Source organism: Callorhinus ursinus, unplaced genomic scaffold (assembly GCF_003265705.2).
Source record: "Callorhinus ursinus isolate GAN/ISIS: 27379988/994484 unplaced genomic scaffold, GSC_fseal_2.0 scaffold21, whole genome shotgun sequence".
Taxonomy (NCBI): domain Eukaryota; kingdom Metazoa; phylum Chordata; class Mammalia; order Carnivora; family Otariidae; genus Callorhinus; species Callorhinus ursinus.
Window position 1 is genome coordinate 1709146 of NW_027397083.1, and position 20157 is coordinate 1729302.

Consider the following 20157-nt stretch of genomic DNA (forward strand, 5'->3'; position numbering starts at 1 on the left):
GTGGAGTATGGAGGAAGCTTTTGTTTTGGGGGACTGGGAGGCATTTACGTCTGGGAAGGGGATATAACAGCAGATAAGTGAGGACCAGCTAGGGAACCAGAGCTTCCAGTCGTCCTCACGGCTCCTCCACGTCTGAACTGATACACGTGGAGCGGCCACGTTGCGCGCGTTCTCAGGTGTTTGCCATAGGAAGCCTCTCCGGTCGGCCAACGGTGACCTTCTTTCTCGCTGTGACTCTATGGTGCTGCAATCAGTGCCGGCCGCCGGGCCCGAGCCGGCCGTCCTCAGGCAGCCTCTCTAGGCAGTCGTCTCGGTGGCCATCTTGCCTGAGCGTTCCTAGCCTCCGAGTTGCGTCAGTTTCGCGGGGGTCCGAGCCTGGGACAGGCCCCTTATTTGCAAGGCTCATAAATAATTGAGTACCGGGGCTGCGCCTATTTGCATACGACTCGGCGTGTTCTGCCCGGGCTTCCCACTCCCGGTTTCCACCGGCTCATGGATATTCATGAGGCGCTCTGGGGGCGTGCTCCTGGGCGGAGTTAGGGGCGGGGCCCCGCCGGGGCTCGCACGGGCTTGGTCCCGCGGTGACGGCGGCGGCGGTGGCGGCGGCGGCGGCGGCAGCGGCAGGGACTGGCGTCGGGTCGCAGAGCCCGAGCCCAGCGGAGCCGGATCCCGGGGGAGCGCGTGAGTGCGCGGGGGCGGTCAGGAGGGCGAAGGAGGGGGCGGGGTCCGGGATGGGGGCGGGGGAGAGGCATGGAAGGAGTGGGCGCTTTCCTGCCGGGACCTCGGGTTGAGGTGGAGAGGGGGTCATCAGGAAAGTTTGCAGGGGCCGGGGGCGCGGAGGAAGCGGGGGTCGCGGGGGAGCTGGCGCGTGTGCGCGGGGGCGGAGGGTGCACGGTCTGGAGCTCGTGCTGGCCGAGCTAGAAGAAAGGGGGGGAGGGGGCGAGGGCTTGAGGCGGGGCCGGGGGGGGGGGGAGGAGCTGGTGGGGGCCCCCCCGCCCCCCCCTCCCCGGGCCTGCGCTCGCCCCCTCCCCCGGCTTCCTCGACACGCCCTCAGCCACCCCAGTCCGCCCCCACCCGGTCCGCGTCCCCAGTCCCTCGTCTGTTCGCCGGTTGCTTCACAGCCCGCGCACAGGTCCTCGGCTTCTGCCGCCGCCGCCCCCTCCTCCTCCTCCTCCTCCTCCTCCTCCTCCTCCTCCTCCTCCTCCACCCTCTTCTCTTCGGCTGCCGGCGTCCCCTCTGTGTCCAGAGCTCCCCACTGGGCCCCTCCAGACGGCCCCTCGCCCCGGGCTGTTCCGTCTTCCCGTTGGCCCTCCCTCCTCCAGCAGTTTACGTGCTGTCCCTGCCGACCTCTCTGGCCCCGGATCCGGCCCGAGACCCCAGGGTCCATAGGGGCGACCCCGCTTGCGCCGATGGCGCTCTGGGCCCTTGCCCCCCTGGGCTGCAGCTGCCCGGCCTCTCCCCAGCCCGTCTGGCGGCCTTTGCTTCCGGGGGTCAGCTAGTCTCTCCCTGACTGTTGGGGGGTCAGGGGTGCTCCGTGCTGCTGCGATTCTACAGCTTTTGGCCACGGCCTTGGTCACCTGGGTTTCTCGGTTGGGGCCTCTGAGCTTCTGTGGCCCCTCTCAACTGGGGAAGCCGAGCCCCCACTTCTTTGCTGCAACCCCTCATACTGCAGAGGTGCCCATCAGGCCCCCAGGTGAAAGGGTTTTACGGTTCTGGGCCAAATTGTCCCCATTTCTAACCACCCACACCATGTCCCTTGAAATAAATGTTCAAGGACAAGGAAGTAATCTTGTGTTTTTTAATTTTTTTTTCATGGCGTGTGCCCCTCCCCCATGCACGCTCGGACTGGCTCTGCACAGTTATCACCCACCCACAGCGGGCAGTCCTCCCTTGTAGTTGGCTGGCCAAGGGATTGACGGTCCTGGGTTTCTCTTTATCCTCTTGGTGTTTTCTCTCATCTTAGAAGCAAGCTGGGCAGGGTCAAATGTGAGGGGTGGGTGAGTTTTCCAAAGGCTGGGCCCCAGGGGTCCCTTCTCAGGATTTGGTGCTGTCTCCCCAGGCTAGCTGGAGTGGGTGCTGAGGAAGGCAGTGCCCCTTGCAGGTGTGAGAGGGTTGGGTTGTCCTCAGGGCTGTGTGCATACCAGGTGATGGGAAACCTCCTCCTGCCTTTCGAAGGAGAGGGGCAGGGCTCTGGAGCCTGGGGGCTGGGGGTCTTGTGGGTGGGATGGAGCTAGAATGGGAACTGAGGAGGTGGTGGAGTATCTGAGGAGCAGGTGACAAGATTGGGGCCCGCAGGAGTGAAGGAATGGTCTGGAATGCCAGCAGCCTGTGGCCTGGGGAGAGGAGGAGGTAGTTAGTTACCAAGGTCTTAGCTCATTGGTGACACTGGATGGAATCATACTAATACTGGCCAACATTTACTGGCTACTTTTTACGGGTTGGGCGTTGTGCTAAGTTTGCATGCACCATCTCACATAGGTCTCCCACCAGCTTCAGGTACACTGTTTCTCGCATAGAGAAACAGGCTTAGAGAAGTAAGCAATGTGCCTAAGGTCACACAGCTGGAAAGTGGTGGAGCCACTCAGCATTTGAATCCTGGTATCTCAAACCCCAAAGCTCCTGCTACATACAGGTTTAGAGGAGGGGTACCATTTGGTCCCTGCCATAGGGCTGTGTTGCTGGGTCTTAAAATTTCTTCTGTCCCCCTCAAAATCCCTCAGGCCAACCCTGGGGGCCAAGTGATGCCCAGTATCCCCATTTCATAGGCTGTGGCTATCCCACCCTGACTGCCTAGAAGGGGGAACCCCAGGGAGTTTTTCCCCCAAGCCACCCCACCCCCCGGGTGTTCTCAAGCCCTGTCCCATTCTCCCAGCCCAGGCCTGGGCCGGCTCCTCCTTCCTCTTGGCGAGGCGCTGGAAATCCAGTGGGAGGCCATTGCTATGGCAACAGGACTAGGCCCTGGCTTTACCTCATCAAATTCCAAGCTGAAGCCAAAGCGATTGAGAAATTAAAGAAAAAAAATGTATTCCAGATGTTTACTTTTTATTCCTTATTTTTCCGTGTTTGGATGAGACAGCTCGGAGGGAGGCGGGAGTGGGGTAGGGATGTGGAAGGAGGAGGGGGGGAGGGGGGGGAGAGGGAACCACTCCCAGCTGCAGGAGGGGGGGAAGGAGGGTGAGCGGGAAGGGGGAGGCAGGCGGGGCGGAGCCCCAGGTTGGGGAGGAGCGGGTTTTTCCCGTCTCCCATGAGGTGATTCACAGAGAAACCTCAGACTTCTCGGCCCTCTTGCTCTGCCCCTGAGTAGGTATCTCAGGCAGGGCTGCCCGCCCCAAGGGGTACCTTGGGAACGGTAAGTGGGGTGTTTTGGAGAGCTTGCCAGAGGGAGCAGCGGGCGGGTCCCTGAAGCTCCAGGACTTTGGGGTTAGGAGCCTGGAGTTTAGAGACTAGGCTGGGAAGAGTGGAGGATGCAGCCGCTGGGGACGTCCCTTGACCTCTTCCAAACCCCTCTGAAGTTCCCGCTTCCGGTCCCACACTCTGTCTCTGTTAGTTGTAGGAGACTTCCCTCAGCTAAGCCTGCTGCCAGTGCCCAGCCCCTTTGCCTTCTCAGTTTCTCTCTCTCTCTCTCTCTTCCTGGGTTTTCAGCCACCCAGCTCACAGCCCCTCTGCTCCCCAATTCTCATGCAGATTCTGCCGCATGTGATGAAAGTGTCGGCTCTCAGGGAAGGCACACCCATGGCTTCCCCACCGCCCCGGGAGATGGAGGAGGAGCTGGTATCTGCTGGCTCTGAGCCAGGTACCTATGGGTGCAGGGTGGAGCAGGGTGGCTGAGAGGAGGGGGGAGGGGCAGCAGCTGAACCCCAGCTCTGCCTTGGAGGGGGTGGGGGAGTGAGGGCAGGAGGCATGCTGGGGATATGCAGGGTGAGTTCTGAAGGCTGTCCGCTCCTGTTGAGACCTTTCAGAAGCGTTTGAGACCCTAGATCCCCAGCAGATGAGAGCAAACTGACCCTCGAGGGCAAACGGATTAAACTGTGCTTTGCAGGGGAGGACACTGAGGTCTAGGGGAGAAATGGCATGCACCTAGGGGAGGGTTTGAACCCAGGCCTCCTGGCTCTGTCTAGACTCCTTTCTTGGGCTGAGCCCAGTGAGTGGGTGATACAGGATTCTATGGGAAGGGCCGTGGCCATGAGTAATTCCAAGTCTTTTATTTGGCATTGGAATGCCTTATGTAGAAGGTACGTTTCTGGTCTTGTTTTTTTTCCTGTAGCAGATTTACTTCTGTTTGGCTTAGGTCAATAGTAAGTTTGCATTCCTGATCACACACCAGATGACCCAGGTGGCCTGGGTGTGCACTTGGCGGGGGGCGGGGGGGGGTGGGCAGTGGGGAGACAGAGTGGGGAAGCTGAGCTACGTTTACTGTGGGTGGTGGCATAGTAGAGTGTCATGTGTCATGTTGGAGGAAAGGACTGGATTGGGGACATGGTGGCCTGGCTGCTTGATGTGGGCAGGCCGGCATCTGTGTATTGGCTCTTGTTCATTCATTTGTTTGTTCATTTGAGAAGAACGCGTGCTAGGGTGCAAAATGGGGTACAAGGAGAAATAAGGTGCCAGCTGGGCCCTTAAGTGGCTTTAGCTTGTGAGGGAGTTGATTAACATGTTTGAAATTTGGAGCTGGGAGAAGATACTTCTGAGATATGTATGGTAAATCAAGGAAGGCTTCCTGGAAGCGGTGACATTTGACTTGGACCTAGAAGGATGTGAACATTCTGAGTTTTTAGGGTGGGAGATGAAGTTCAGTTTTCTGGTTCTTCTGACAGTTCCCCAACCAACTGTTTCCTTTATGGTAGGTGACCCTCGGGCCAAACCTCCCGTCAAGCCCAAACCCCGGGCCCTGCCTGCAAAGCCAGCCCTGCCTGCCAAGCCAAGTCTGCTGGTGCCTGTTGGGCCTCGGCCCCCCCGGGGTCCCCTGGCTGAGCTGCCTTCTGCCCGGAAGATGAACATGCTGGCAGGACCCCAGCCCTACGGTGGCAGCAAGCGTCCCCTTCCCTTTGCACCAAGGCCTACCACCGAGGCCTCTACTGGAGGAGAAGCCCCTCAAGAGACTGGGAAAGAGGAGGCTGGGAAAGAAGAGATACCCCCTTTGACACCCCCAGCCCGATGTGCTGCCCCAGGAGGTGTGCGGAAGGCCCCTGCCCCCTTCCGTCCCGCCTCAGAGCGCTTTGCAGCCACCACAGTGGAAGAGATCCTGGCCAAGATGGAGCAGCCTCGGAAGGAGGTCCCTGCCAGCCCTGATCGCCTATGGGGCTCCCGCCTCACCTTTAACCATGATGGCAGCTCGAGATACGGCCCCAGGACCTATGGTGTGGCTACGGGTCCCAGGGATGAGGACGGTGGGACCCTCTCCAGGGCATGGTCCCAGGAGGGGCCAGCAAAGTCTCCCAGCGAGTGCCAGGAAGAGCACAGCAAGACCCCTGAGGAGAGGTGAGGGGTGGGAGGCAGCCTGGAGGACACGTGGGTGGCCTTATCTGGGACTGTGACCTTCACGTTTAGGTTGGTTTAGTTTAGTGTGCTATGAGTGCAGGCAGGCCCTTGTCTAAGTCACAAAACATTCCCCTTGTAGACAGCGTCATCTTAACGCTGTTCTTTTTATAATTGTAACGCTGTTTGCAGAGTGGATGGACGTTCACGGTGGAGTTCAAATGTACCACAGGGAAGTTTATTTTTAGGTCTTTTTATACTGAGAGTTGAATTTTGCCTCATTTAATCGACAGCCATGCTCTTTAGTGAAGAGAACGTTAGACCTCTTCTAGAGATCTGGAAACAGTCTTGTGAGTAGCTTTTCATGGCTCCTCAGCACGTGAGAGACAGAACTGGGATTTGAATTCAGGTCTCTTTGAGGCCAAAGCACGTTCTCTTAAGTGTAGCTTGCACTGTGGGTGCAACGGTGTGCAGGTGCTGGTGTGTGTGTGTGGGGGGGGGGGAGCAGGGGCTAGGATGAGTAGGGAGCCCACGGGGAGGAGTCTCATAGAACAGGTGAGACCTGAGCACACCTTGATGCCCGGCCAGGTTGGAGACTGTTGTGTAGGCTTCACTTCCCTGGAGTTGGTGCCAGTGTAGACGGAAGGCTGGCCGGGAGGTGCCCCTTGGGGTGGTGGGCACTGGGCATTGGAGGGAGAGGCTCCGCTCCCTCTCCTGCTGCTCTGAAGGGCAGGGCTGCTGTGGTGTGGCCTGAGCCCCAACCTGAAGGCCCTCCCCGCCCCACCCTCCCCTGCCCCTCCAGCCTTGCCGTTCTCACACCTGAGCCTGCCTGGAGGGTAGGGGCCCCAATTCACCCTTCTTTGTTCCCAGCCTCTGGAAGGTCACGCCCTGCCCCGGTCTGCTCTCTGGCTTCCTCCTCTTCCTTGCTCTAAGCAGAGCTTAAGAGAACAACTTCAACTTTGGAAAATCACTCTTCCCTCTTGTCCTCCCCCTGCAATCCTTCAAGAAGTATTGGCAGGGCAGCTGAGACCAGCTGCACTCTCCCTGGCTGGAGGAGAGCGTTAACCCCTTAGGGGCTAGGGGAAGGAGGACTTACCTTTTGGGGAACCACTGAGGGGTCTGGGCATGCAGGGTGCTTCTCCTGAAGGAGCGGGTTGTGCGGGGGGGTGCATTTAACCCTTGATGTGCAGGAAGGGAATGGGGACCTTCTCCTTGGGCACTTTCTCTATGGAATCTGTACAGCATCGGCCCTCAGTGATTCCGGGGGCGGGGGGGGGGTTCAGGAATAGATGGCCTGGGGCGGAGGGGGGTTACCTTTGGGTGCTAGTACAGTTACTTACGCAGACTCTTGATCCACTCTCCCCTTGCCCATCAGTGAGGGGCTGCTCCATTCTTTGCCTCCATTTCCTGTCTTGTTCCTTCACAGGAACACCACCCCTTTGGACCTGGCCTTCAACGGGGACCTGGCTCTGCCAGTTGGCTCGGACCCACCTGCTGATGTGAGTTAGCCTCCTATTATGAATCAGAATCCTAGTATTTTAGAACTGGAAGGGTCACCTGAGATCATCTGTGTTACCTCCTGTAGTTCAGATGGGGACACTGAGGCCTGGGGAGGAGGTGGCTTGCCCCGGGTCTGGCCCCAGGACTCAGATTTCTTGACCCCCAGGCCAGCGTTCTCGATCACCGAGGTGGTTAAGTGTGGTTCAGACCGTAAGACAGGTCGTTATGAAGAATAGTTATAGTGTCTATAACAACTGGGACTGATCAGGTACCTACGTGGGCGGGTCCTAGGAACAGTGACTAACTCAGTCGTTGTGCTAACTCTGGCTAGTGGGTGCTCCTGGTCCCATGTGAGGCGTGTGGATGCCATAGCTCACAAAGGTTAGGTATGCAGGGGCTGAAGCAGGATCAGAGGTGCCTGGTTCTACTGTTCTCCCTGGCTGGGCTGCCTTCTTGGGGTTTAGAAGAGGAGGGTTTCCTGTTTCATTCCCACTGTTCCCCATAGCGTGCTCAGAGGGTGGCCAGGCTCAGTCTGCTTTTCTTTCTTTTTGTTTTTTTCTTCAAAAGATTTTATTTATTTATTTGAGTAGGGGGAGGAAGAGATCGGACAGGAGTCGGGGAGGAAGAGATCGGACAGGAGTCGGGGAGGGGCAGAGGGAGAGGGAGAAACAGACTCTGCTGAGCAGGGAGCCAGATGTGGGGCTTGATCCCAGGACCCTGGGATCACAACCTGAGCCAAAGGCAGACGCTTAACCAACTGAGCCACCCAGGCGCCCCCCAGCCTGCTTTCCTAAGTAACTGATATTCCTTCTTGCTCACAGAGCCCTTGCTAGCCAAAGGCTGTTCCATCTCCCCGACAGTGGAGACCTGACCACATTTCCTTGTCCATCCAACAAGTGTTTACTGAGCACCTACCGTGAGCTGGGTGCCGGGGACACAGCAAAGAACCAAGCTCACACTGTCCTGCTCTCAGGGAGCTCACCTTCTAGTGTGGGGAGCAGACACGAGCACAGGCCTCCCTGTGAACCCGCAGACTACAGTGAGTCAGACAAGTGTGGGAGACCTGGAGAGGCAGAGAGCTCTGGGCTGAGGGTAATCGGGGAGGCCTTGCCATGAAGGTAAGGGAGTGAGCTGCATGGGTGTTTGGGGAGCAGCGTGTTGGGCAGAAGGAACTGCAAGGACAAGGGACTTGGTACCTTGCTGGCTAGGAAGCCAGGACGCCTGGATCGCAGCGAGGCGGGGAGGGGTCGCGTGCTGGTGAGGTGTGACAGGTGGTGGGTCAGAGTGCTTGGAGCCTCACAGGCCACCAGTAGGACTTGGGCTCCACTGAGAGGAAGAAGCCGTTGAGGGGTGTGGAGGAGGGCGGTGACGTGTTGCTGGCTTAGTTGTAAAGGGTGATCTTGGTGGCAGGGAGCTAAGAGCGGTAGCAGGGCCCAGTTGGGGCCTAATTCAGGTAGGAGATGATGGTGGTTGGACCCTGGCCGCCGACTCCAGGTGCGGTTGGGAGGCGTGAAGTGGGTAGGGTTTGCAGGTAGACTGGTAGGAGAGGGGGGCCAGTGCAGAGGCACGGATGACGGCAGGGCGTTGGGCCTGCACAGCGGAGGGGTGAGGTTACTGTTCACTGAGTTGGGGACTGGGAAGGCTGAAGCAGGATCAGGGGAAATGAGGAGCTTGCTTCAGGATTTGTTGCGTTTGCAATCCCTCTTAGACATCCAAATGGAAATACTGAGCGGCGGGGGGCAGCTGGGGAGTTGTAGGCGTAAATGTGGCGGTTAAGATGGCTGAGGTCCCCAGGAGGGTTAAGGTCACCAGAGGCACAGGGGAGGTAGTGGAGGGCAGAAGGCCCCGGCCCCAGACGTAGCAGGGGACACCCCGAGGGGGTCGGGGATGGTGGAGTCCTAGAGGCCACATGGAGCCAGCAGCCAGCTTCGGGGCTGGACGAGGGCATATCCATGGTCAGATGCTGCTGCCAGGTCAAGGCGGGTGAGCCCTGGGAATGGGATTTAGCTACAGGGAGGTCACTGGTGACCTGGACAAGAGTGTCAGCTGGCATGGTGAAGGGAAAAGGCTGTTGGGAAGTGGGTTCGGGAGGGAATGGGGCGAGAGGAACTCTCTGGATAGATAGTGAACGTAGGCAAGGTGTTCAAGAAACTGAGTGGTACCCTTGGAGAGAGGTGAGGTTAGGAGGGTGTGTTTGTTTTTGAAGACAGAAGAAATGAAAGCAGTTTGTGTGCTGATGGAAATGAGCCGGTAGAGAAGGAAAGGTCTACGATGCAGGAGGGAGAGCTCTGAGCAAGGACGCTCACAGGCATAGAAGGGGCGGGGCACAGCGCTTGGGTCCACGTGCAGGCGGTGGGGTATGAGGGCTGGCAGCTGGCAGGGACGGCAGAAGCATTGCCGGGGAGTGCGGGCAGGGGAGGGGAAGGGTTGGGGGACCGCTGGGCACTCGAGGCCCCTCTGAGGTCCTGGAGGTTCGAGTGCAGGTCAGGCTGTCGTGAGACCGTGCATTCTGTTTGCTTGCTTTTCTCCAGCCACATCCAGTCCCAGGTGTGGCTGCCGGGAGGTGGAGACCCGGGACAGGTGGGTCACAAAGTCAGGAAGAGGTCAAGGAACAGAGAGCCAGGATGCGAGAAGTGTCGCCTGTGTGGCCATTGAAATCACTAGGGATTATACCAGGTGGCTAGTGGGGGGAGGGGTGCCGTGATCCTGGAATGAGAGCTCTGCAGGGGGCATTAGCAGGAGGGGTCACTGGAGGTGTTTTTCTTTTTTTTCCTTTAAGATTTATTTATTTTAGAGAGAGAGGGAGGAGAGAGAGAGCATGGCAGGGCAGGGCAGAAGAAGAGGGAGAGAGAAGCCCAAGCAAACTCTCCGCTGAGCGCAGAGCCCCATGCGGGGCTCAGTCCCAGGACCCTGAGATCATGACCTGAGTTGAAATCAAGAGTCAGGCACTCAACCTACCGAGCCACCCAGATGCCCCGAAAACGAGTTTTGTAGAGAGGAGGGAGGATGGAGTGAGTGGAAGGGGCCTTGGGAAGCAAGCAGGATCTCCACCTGCCCAGACTGAGCAGGGGATGATGTGGGAGAAAGCACCCCATTGGAGAGGGTGGCCGGGGAAGTGTGACCCGTGGGGAGGGCAAAGGTCAAAGGGAGCAAAGCTTCCTTCATTGTCCAGGGACAGGCCAAGTGGAGTGGTGGAATGCCAGGAAGCCAGGGGCTTGGTGCTCCCTCTGCCCCTTCCTCCTCCCCCCGGGCCCCTGTCCCGTAGCATCCGTTGTTTCTGTAAGTCCTATCCCAAGAGGCCATGTGCACAGATCTTACTTAATTCTGACCTAATTCTCTGGGGTGGATGTTGTAGCCGCAGCTTACCCAGGGGAGAGCTGAGGCTCTGAGACCCCAACGACCACCGTGGTCATGGGGAGGGCGTAGGGCCTAGGAGGGGCAGTGCTCACCACCCAAGCCCTGTGCGTTCATGTCCCTCGGGGCCTTTTGCCTGAACCCCGAGTCAAGGCCTGCCTGCTCCCGCGGGGATTGGTTAGTGCTGGGGCCTGTGGATCCGCAGAATCTTTGGGAGAGGGCCTGGGGTGGAGTCTGTCTGAACCCTAAGAAGCATGGGATACTGTAAATCACTTTTGGCACCTTTCCTAGCTGTCCTGAGAGGCCCACCTTCTGAGCGCTTGTCTCCTTCTCTGGTCTGTGCAGCGAGAGTGTGAGGAAGCAGCTGATCTGGGGTCTCTGTGGGGTTGGCAGGGCCCTTCTCCCTAGCTGGGCAGTGAGTAATGGCTCTTGACCTTTCTCTTGCAGATCTCCAAGCCCTGGGACCCCTCGAGTCCAGGCCCTGCCCCAGAGAATGGAGGCTCCTCCAGCCCAGGCCTCCCCACTGAAGTCTCTGGCCTAGCCCCTGGGTCTCCCCGACTTCACTCACCTGATGAGAGCTCTCCCCGCTACTCTCAGCTTCCAGAAACCCAGAGTCCTGCAGTTTCTGGGCCCTCTCCCCGCCTCCCTGTGACCCCAGCATCTCCAACTGTAGCCCTGCCCAATGAGGGTCAGAGCTCCTGCTGCCCCCCAAGCTCAGGGCTCCCTGTTGTGGAAGCCCCAGAGGCCCCCCCACCTGGCAGCCCAGCCCTTGAGAAGGTCTCGGGGCACCGCAGCCTGGAGCAGCCCTCAGCTACCTCTGCCCAGCCCCTGATGGAGGGGGGTGAGTTGCTGGACCTTCCTTGGACGTTTCCATCTGGGGATGTGGTGGCCAAGGGTGACATAGACCGTCCCATCAGCCTGACTCAGCGCCGATTTTCTGAAGGTGTGCTCCGGCCGCCTGACCAGGACCAGGAGAAGCTGGGGGGCTCTCTGGCTGCCCTGCCCCAAACCCAGGGGAGCCAGTCTGCCCTGGATCGTCCCTTTGGGAGTGGGACAGAGTCCAACTGGAGCTTGTCACAGTCCTTTGAATGGACCTTTCCGACTCGGCCTTCGGGTCTGGGGGTGTGGCGGCTGGACTCCCCACCTCCCTCCCCCATCACTGAAGCCACTGAGGCCGCCGAGGCTGCCGAGGCTAGTGACTGGGCTGCATCCAGCAGAGAGGAAGGAGTGTCCGAGCAGGGGCAAGGGGCCCAGTCAGCTCCAGAGGGGCCAGGAAGGCCTGGTTCCTGGGTGCAGGCAGATGACCCGGGCATCTCCCCAACCCAGAAGGGGGATGGGGAGAGTCAGCCCCGGTCCCCAGTTCCCCTCAAGCCCTTCTCAACACCAGGAGGCCCACCTGGAGTGGCCTTGCTGCAGGCAGAGGAGAGGTGTGAGGAGCGGGAGCCCCTGGCTGGACAGGAGTCCCTGCTCCCTCTGGCCACCAGGGACGCTGCTCTGCCCGTCCTGGAGCCGGTCCTAGGGCAGCAGCAGTCAGCACCCCCCGACCAGCCCTGTGTCCTCTTTGCTGATACCCCGGACCCCCAGCAGGCCTTGCCTGCTGAGGAGGAGGCCATGACCCTGGCCCAGGCTGAGGCCACCCAATCCAGAATGGAAGGTCGAGAGCCCTGTAGTGTGTCGCCCGAGCCTGCAGGCCCTGACGGCAGCTCCCGCTGGCTGGATGAGCTCCTGGCCTCACCACCATCTAGCGCGGGCAGCGCAAGGCGGGGAGCTGGATCTGAGCTCAAAGACGCACAGACCCCAGGTGCATGCTCCGAGGTGAGGACCGGGCAAAGGGAGGGTGGGGGGCCTCTGGATGGAAGCCGGGGCTTGGGTGGGCTTTCTCAGTGTGGATTTCATGTGTCGAGAGCTTGGGATACGGCCCTGGGCCAGGCACCTAGAGCTGTGTCCCTCACAGCTATACAGTGTGGTAGAGCTGATGGAGCAGAGGGTACGGGACTGGTGTGAGTTCACATCCAGCTCCAGCTCCCATCAGCTGAGCCGTCTGGCTAACCTCTTAGCTTCAGAGACCTTTCACGGTAAGAGGCATTTGCCTCTTAGGGTCGGACTGCAGGTAGACCGAGATGTCCAGGTGCTCGATGCTTGACCTATACTGAGCGTTAGTTCAGCTTTAGAGATGGGACTGTGGAAGGCAACGTAGTGCAGCCCTTAAGCATGCGGGCTCTGGAACCAGACTGCTTGGCTTCTCTGCTCTTTGCCCAGATGTGAGCTTGAATGAGTTACTTTTCTGTGCCTCGGTTTCTGCGTCTGTAAAATGGGGGTGACGATAAACTCTCCCTCACATGGCGAAGACTCAGGAGGCCGTAAAGCACTAAGAATAGCACGTAGTTCATCGTGAGTGTTTAGGAAGTGCTGGCTTTATGAACGCCCTTACCCTTGAGCTCAAGACTTGCCTTGTAGACAGGAAGCTGAGGCCCAGAGGAGGCGGAACCTTGTGCAGGGTTACCCAGCAAGTCGGCAGCTGGGCCGCGGTCAGAGTGCCAGTTCTCTGGCCAGTGCCCTTTCTCCTACCAGGCTGCTCTGAATTTAAGGGCTGGGGTCCAGGTGGCTTTTGAAATGTCTTTTTCAAGGCCAGCCTGGGCTGGTAGGGGTGGGGCTGGAAGGAAGGCAGAGCCAGGCGGCCTCTAGGGGTAGGGGGCGGGGAGGTGGAGGCGGAGGAGGAGGAGCAGGAAGGAGTTAAGACCAGGCTGGCTCCCAGTAGGTGTGTCTGTCCCGGGCTCTGGGTGACTCAACTAGCTTCTGGGCGGGGCTACCAGAGCTGCAGCTGCCGTGGAGGGAGCGGGGCCAGGGCGAGCGCGAGCCAGAGTCGTTGGACAGGTCCGGGCGAGGGGAGCAGCCCAGCCCTGTCCCTGCGCCCAGCCGCACCCAGGAGCCCGGGACGAGCTGGGGGCAGGGGCCATGGCGGGGCTTGGGGACCGGGAACCCAGCATGTCTATCTTGGAGAGGCTGTTAGCCAATGCAGCGCTGAGGGATGAGGCTGGCCGGCTCCGCAGCCCCGAGCCCAGGGCTCCCCCGCCTGAAGGAGTGAGTTGGGGTGGGGGGAGGGGGGTGCTGCAGGGAGCCCTGGGCTGGCTCTTTTGCCCTGGCAGAGGTTGTCTTCTCCAGGGATGAGGCGAGGGCTACGAGGTCTTCCTGCAAAGGGCTAGGGAGAAGGGTGCTTTCCATAGGGAGGAAGGGGCTGGGAACTTCAGGAAGGGTGAGTAGGGCCAGGGGCAGGGTCGGACTGTTCCCTTGGAAAGGAGGTTGTGGAGGGTCTTTAAGTCTTGATCATTCCTAATAGAAAGTGGACCTCTTTCACAGCCCTGTGAAGACCACTCTGCCAGGCTGCCTTTCGTTTTGGCAGTTAGCCAAGTGTTGCCCAAGGGCTGTAAACATGACCATGGGATCATTGATTGAGTGTCCATGAAGTGCCCCTTGCATGCCAGGCACTATGCTGAGGGGTGGTTTAAATGATCTTGTTTCATTCTCCCAAACCACCCCATGCAGTAGGAATTCTTCCCATTTAAGGGTGAGGACCCTGAGGCCCAGAGTGGTTAAGTGATTTGCTCAAGGTCACACAGCTGGGATCTAAACCCAGGCTTTCTGTTGCCAAAGTGGGGCTCTCAGACACTAGGCAGTGCTGTGTCTCATTCTGGACTCCCACTCTGATGGACTGTAAGCATTGTGTTTTTGTGTCTTTATTTTCTGATTCCTAGGGACTCCTTGGCTGGGCCCAGAAAGATCTGCAGAGTGAATTTGGGATTGCAGCAGACCCACCTCCCAGCAGTTTCAGTCCTTCCAGCTGGTCCCAGGACACTTCTCAAAACTATGGCCTTGGGAGTGCAAGCCCTCGAGGGGACCCAGGCCTTGGAGAGGGAGACTGGACCAGCAAGTGTGGGCAAGCAGCAGGGGAAGGGAGTGCCAGGGAGTGGGCCAGCAGGTGTGGCATTGGCCAGGAGGACATCGAGCTCGCCAGCCGGGATGGGAGTGGAGTGTCTGCCCCGGGGGGCCTTGCCGCCCAGGACTGGGTGATTGGAAAGCCAGCCCAGCTTGGTGCTCAGCAGAGCCAGGAGGCAGATGTTCCGGACTGGGAGTTCAGAAAGCGGGATTCCCAGGGCACTTACTCCAGCCGGGATGCGGAACTCCAAGACCAGGAATTTGGGAAGAGAGACTCGCTGGGTACTTACAGCAGTCGGGATGTAAGCCTTCAGGACTGGGAATTTGGGAAGAGAGACTCTCTGGGTGCTTATACCAGCCAGGATATAGATGAGCAGTGCCAGAAATTGGGGAAGAAGGACCACCGTGGCAGGTACGGCAGCGAGGATGCAGATGGGCAGGACCCGGAGTTTGGCAAGAGCGCGTCTTCGCTCAGCACCTTCAGCAGCCGGGGTGCAGAGCCGCCGGATCAGGATTTCGGGAAGAGCGCCTGGATGAGGGACTACAGCAGCAGCAGCAGCAGTTCCACAGTCGCGGGCCCCCAGGACCGAGGCTTCGGGATGAGAGCCCTGCGCACCGGCTTCAGCCCCGAGGAAGCCCAGCAGCAGGACGAGGAGTTTGAGAAGAAGGTCCCGAGTGGTGGAGACGGCCCAGGCGAGACCAGCAGGGAGGCCAGCCAGCTTGAGGAGAGAGAATCGGGGGGCCTGTTTGGCCCCAGCACCCCCCAGGGCCAGGATGGGGCACCGGGACAGAGGGACCAGAGCAGCTCTCATGGCGGTGGTGCCGGTCAGGAGGCAGGGGCCCAGAGCTCGGGCCACGCTGGCCAGGATGACAGGGAGGTGGGCCGGGGAGGCTGGGCTGGCGACTTCAGCTGCGGTGTCGTCCCCCAGTCAGAGACCGCCTTCAGCCCGGGGCAGCGAGATTGGAGTGGTGACTTCTGCGCGGAAGCCTCCGAGAGAGGCCATCAGTTCGGCATCATCGGTGACGACCGGGCGGGCAGTGCTGTTCTGGGCCCTTCTGGCCAGATGGCGGGAGGTCCCTTTTTGCCTCCAGAGAAGACCCCGGCCGGGCCTGTGGACTGGACCGACCAGCTGGGCCTGAGGAACTTGGAGGTGTCCAGCTGTGTGGCTTCTGGGGGCTCAAGGGGGGCCAGGGAGGAAGCTATGGGACACATGGGCTGGTCAGACAAGCTGGGCCTGAGAGATGTGGACCTGGCCGGCCGTTTGGAGGCTGGAGGGTCCGAGGAGCCCAGGGGGATTGGGGTTGGGGAGAAGGACTGGACCTCCAACGTCGGGGGGAGGAGCAGAGATCTGGCTGGTGTTGGGGAGGTAGGGAGCCCCGGCCAGGCTAGAGAGAGCGGCGTGGGACAGACTGACTGGTCGGGTGTGGAGGCTGGAGAGTTTCTTAAATCAAGGGAGCGTGGGGTGGGACAGGCAGACTGGACGCCAGACCTCGGGCTGAGGAGCATGGCGGGGGCAGGTTGTAGCCCCAGAGAGCTTGGGGCGGGCCAGGTGGACTGGGGTAGCAGTCTGGGCCTAAGGAATTTGGAAGTGCCGTGTGACCTAGAGTCCGGAGGTTCTCGGGACCCACGGGGATGTGGAGTGGGCCAGATGGACTGGACCCAGGACTTGGGACTCCGGGACATGGAGCTCTCGGGGGCCCCGAGTGAAGCCAGGGAGCATGGGGTGGGAGAGGTCAGCCAGTGCCCGGAGCTAGGGCTCAGGGACCACAGCGCCTTGTCCCTGGGCCTGGAGGCCAGAGAGCTGGGGCCTGGCGGGACAGGTGGGCCAGAGACCCATGGTGAAGACCACTCCACACCTTCCCTGGAGACCTGCCCTGAAGACCCCGGGATGGAGACGGGAGAAGCCCCCGGCTTTGGAACCAGGTAAGGGAGCCCCATCCCTGTGTGGGAGGGAAGGTTTGGCAGCTCTCTGAAACGCTGCAGCCCTTTTCAGGAGGGAAGAAACCACTTTCCCCCAGGGACTTGTAGGGTTTGGAAAATTGAGATGGTTTGGACTGTGAATTACTAATTTTACTTTTTTTTTTTTTTAATTGGAGTGTGATACACATGCAGTTGGATTCTTGTTTTGATGATGATGGTGATGTTTGAGGTGGTGTTTGCTGCCCATGCTTTAGGCTCCTTGGTGACTGTGTATCGTGACTGTGCTGGAACGGCGTGTGTCCCATCTTTGGGGTCCCCCAGGTCTCTTGGCCCAAAGCCGCAGGGCTTCCCGGGCCAGGGAACATGGATGCTTTCCCGGGTGTCAGCAGGAGGACTGGGCTCTCTGTCCACTCGGCCTGGGACACTCCAGGTTAGGAGTGGAGTGGACAGTGGTGCTTGTTGTTTCTTGCAGAGATTGGGAACTTGGTGTTTCTTGCCTGCCCTGTCTTTAGGCCCGGAAGAGCAACAGTTTAAAAACCTGAAGGTCATAGGGACCTGGCTCCTGACCCCCTGATCTTGACCTCCACACACACAGTGACTGAAAGGGAGCTTTCCCGAGGAACAGACTAGTGGTTTTACGAGCCAACCACAGGCTGTCCCAGGGACTTTTATGTTCTGAAACCAGTTGAGGTGGTCTCACAGATGGAAACGGGGCTAAAAAGAGGTTGCGTCTGTTTTGTTAACATTTGCCATTCATTGAGATTTGGTTTTACTCTTTTGACTGGGTAGAAGGTTATACTTTTCTGAAGAAGCTGGAGCTTCTCACCAGGCAGTCGGGGAAGAAGGGAAAGGGAGGCATTGGGTGGGGGCCGTGTTGTGAGTGGAAGGGGCTGAGGGTAGTGGCAGGGACTGGGAAGGGTCTAGAGGGAATGGTGGGGATGTCAGCCAACGGGTTGGGAGAGGTACTGGAGCTAAGGAGGAGGAGGAGAGAGAGAGAGAGAGGAAGGTGGGCAGAGCGTGGGGAGGTGCCGAAGGCTGCAGGGCAGGGGTGGGTTCACAGGACATGGAATCCAGAGGCTCCTGGGGTCTTGGATGAGTTCCTGGACGTCTGTAACGTTAGCCTCAGGAAACTTTCCCATTCCTGGGGCCCAGGACCCTGCTCTGCAGGGCCCAGTGCCCTGCTGCCTACCTTACCTTGTTGACCTTCACAGCTGCCCTGTGCCGTGGAAAGGGATTTTTACCATCTCCAGTTTGCACGTAGACGAGGGGTGTGTACCTCTTTCTGGCTTCGACATTGTAAATGCTGTCAGGTGCGGTCACAGTGCTTGAGAGTCTCAGACTACTAGGGAGCCAGACTGACGCCCTCAGCTTTCCCCTCTGCTTGGGTGGCTCTTGAGAAGGGGATTTTTCCCTTTACTTAGGACCGGGGTGAGGGCCGTCAGGAGGCTGCAGGACTGGGTTGGGGAAGGGGAAAGGTAGGAGCGGAGAAGGAGGACTCAGCACTCAGCCAGCTGAGCTTCGGTCTCTAGCCTGCCTTTAAGACGCTCTGGTCTTCTGTCTGTGGTCTAAGTCTGGGGAAGGCTTTGTGCTCTGTGACCACATAAGGAGACCTCGAGTGTTGGTGCATGAGCACGTGCTAGCAGGTGAAAGCACAGGAATAAGGAAACCTGTTTGCCTTTCTCTAGTGCAAGGTTTCCCAGACTTATCTGACTAATACCCAAGGAGCTGGTGTTCTGGGCGTCTGACTTAGGGGAAATTCTACACCCTGGAAAATTGCTCTTTGTGGGAAGTTTTGGAGATTCCCCTGGGAAATCCTTGAGGATAGCCCAGAGTAGTCTGGGTTTGGGTCTGTCTGCCAGGTTTGGGTCCTGGTTCAGCCACCACCTCTGTGACTTTGGGCAAGTTCCTTCTCTTTCTCAGGGCCCTCCTATTTCTTGCACTTACTCCCCCTACTCACAGAGTTAAGAGGCGCGGACGCACACCAAGTGATAGAAACCTGCCTGGCACGTGGTGATGACTGAAAAAAAAATGCTTGCTACTTGTATCTGTTTTGCCAGTTTGGATGGATCTGAGCTGTCCATAAAGTGAGGCCTGCAGGGACATTTTTGTCTTTGCCTCTGTGTGGGACAATGACCCCTGATGGCAGGCGGTCATTGGCTGGAATGCTGTCCAGCACGGTTGTGACAAGGCCAGCGCGGGGGTGGGTGGGTCACGGGGAGAGCTCAGCCTCCTTCTTTGTGTCTAGGGCCACCTTTTCCTGGTGGGAGTGGCTCTCTTGGGTCTCCCGAGAGCTCATGAACTGCCCTCTCCTCTCTGTGGCCTCCTGGTCATCTCCTGCCCCTCCCCCAGGCCCAGGGGTGCGGACGTCTCTCAGTCATTTTGGGGTCTTCATGAAATCTCCTCAGAGATCATTGAGGCCAGCTCCCTCATTTCATGGGTGGGGAAACTGAGGCCCAGGGAGGCAGTGTGACTCACACAAGGTCCACAGCTGGTGATTATGGGCTCCTTCATGTTCCCTCGGGCCCCAGCCTTGTCATCATCTCTCCGGGCATGTTTCCTGTCTCTCTTGGGTCCGGGCCATGTGCCCTTTAGGCACATCATTCCAGCTGGAGGCCTGAGCCTCCCTCATTTTGGGTCTTGGAGCCTTGAGTACTGGGAAGCTGATTTTGTGCACATCTGCTTCATGCCCTTCCCCAGTTCTGTGCCTGGAAGGGCTGTGGGGGGTGGGGTGGGGTTGGATCAAGTCCTGACCCTCAGGAGACGCTAAGTCCAGATGGGGTCGAGGGTATAGGTGGTGCAAGATGGGACAAGTTCTCGGGCCGGGAACCTATGATGTTAGGGATGGTGATTATCCTGAAACAGTTTTTTTTTTTTTTTTAAGATTTTATTTATTTATTTGACAGAGGAAGACACAGTGAGAGAAGGAACACAAGCAGGGGGGAGTGGGAGAGGGAGAAGCAGGCTTCCCACGGAACAGGGAGCCTGATGGCGGGGCTCGATCCCAGGACCCTGGGATCATGACCTGAGCCGAAGACAGGCATCCAATGCCTGAGCCACCCAGGCGCCTCCAATTTTTTAAAAAAAAGATTTATTTATTTATTTAGAGAAAGAATGTGCAGGCATGAGTGGGGGAGGGGCAGAGGGCGAGAGAAAATCCTCAAGCAGACTCCCCACTGAGCATGGAAACGGACGTGGGGCTTGGACGTGGGGCTCGATCCCAGGACCCCCGAGATCCTGGCCTGAGCCAAAATCAGGAGTCGGACGCTCAACTGACTGAGCCACCCAGGTGCCCCGATCATCCTAAAAATTTATCAAAGTTTAGCACACGGTGCTAACGGTGTGCTGGGCACGTGTTTCCAGTGTGTTGCCAACAGACCCTGCAAAGTATCAGTCTTTTATGGTCCCCATTTTGCAGATGAAGAAGCTGAGACACAGAGTGGACAAGTACCACAGGTGTAGTAGGGGATGGAGCCCATCTCTGCCAGTGGCAGCAACCAGCACAGGTTCCCGACCATTCTTCTCTCCTGATTCCCTGCCAGGGAGGAGCTCAGGTTATAGGTGTTCTGGGTGCTCAGAGGCAGGCAAGCTTCTCCGGAGCTGGGGTGGAGCCAAGCCAGCAGGGATGATGCACACTGCATTCCCCGGTGCTCTTCCCACCCTCCCCTCCTTGTGGCCACCCCCGAAGCCCACGGAGCTCATCTGCTGCCCTCTGCCCACGTGGCTTGGAGCCAGGTCTTGCTCTAGATGTGGATCTTTCCATCCACCCATCCGCTGTTTCACATCCCCTTAAACTCCGTGGGCCTGCCCTCAGCCTTGTGTTTTCCCCACCGCAGGGAGAGGCTTTGGGCAGGGCCTCAGGCTGGATGGGGGTGCCACCCCTGCCCCCTCTCTCCCGGCCTCCCTGATTTTAAGCTGCAGGGTGAGCTGGCTTTGGCCCCCATCCAGGGCTGCTGCACTTCTGCTGCCTGCCTCCC

The 20157-nt window shown here is 58.8% G+C and overlaps 1 protein-coding gene across 2 annotated transcripts in view; it reads left to right on the forward strand.

Moving 5' to 3' along the window:
- The first annotated feature begins 543 nt into the window (after window positions 1-543).
- Window positions 544-20157, forward strand: part of TNKS1BP1 (tankyrase 1 binding protein 1) — a 24206-nt gene continuing 4592 nt past the window's right edge. Inside the window, exons 1-6 of one of the 2 annotated variants that reach the window (XM_025878862.2) lie at window positions 544-681; window positions 3685-3793; window positions 4845-5478; window positions 6902-6974; window positions 10777-12144; window positions 14082-16186. In XM_025878862.2, coding sequence (XP_025734647.2) covers window positions 3700-3793; window positions 4845-5478; window positions 6902-6974; window positions 10777-12144; window positions 14082-16186 — 4274 coding nt within the window. In that variant the 5' untranslated portion in view covers window positions 544-681; window positions 3685-3699. Of the gene's footprint in view, window positions 682-3247; window positions 3350-3684; window positions 3794-4844; window positions 5479-6901; window positions 6975-10776; window positions 12145-14081; window positions 16187-20157 lie in introns of those variants that run through there. The other variant, XM_073904596.1, reaches the window with a different exon arrangement.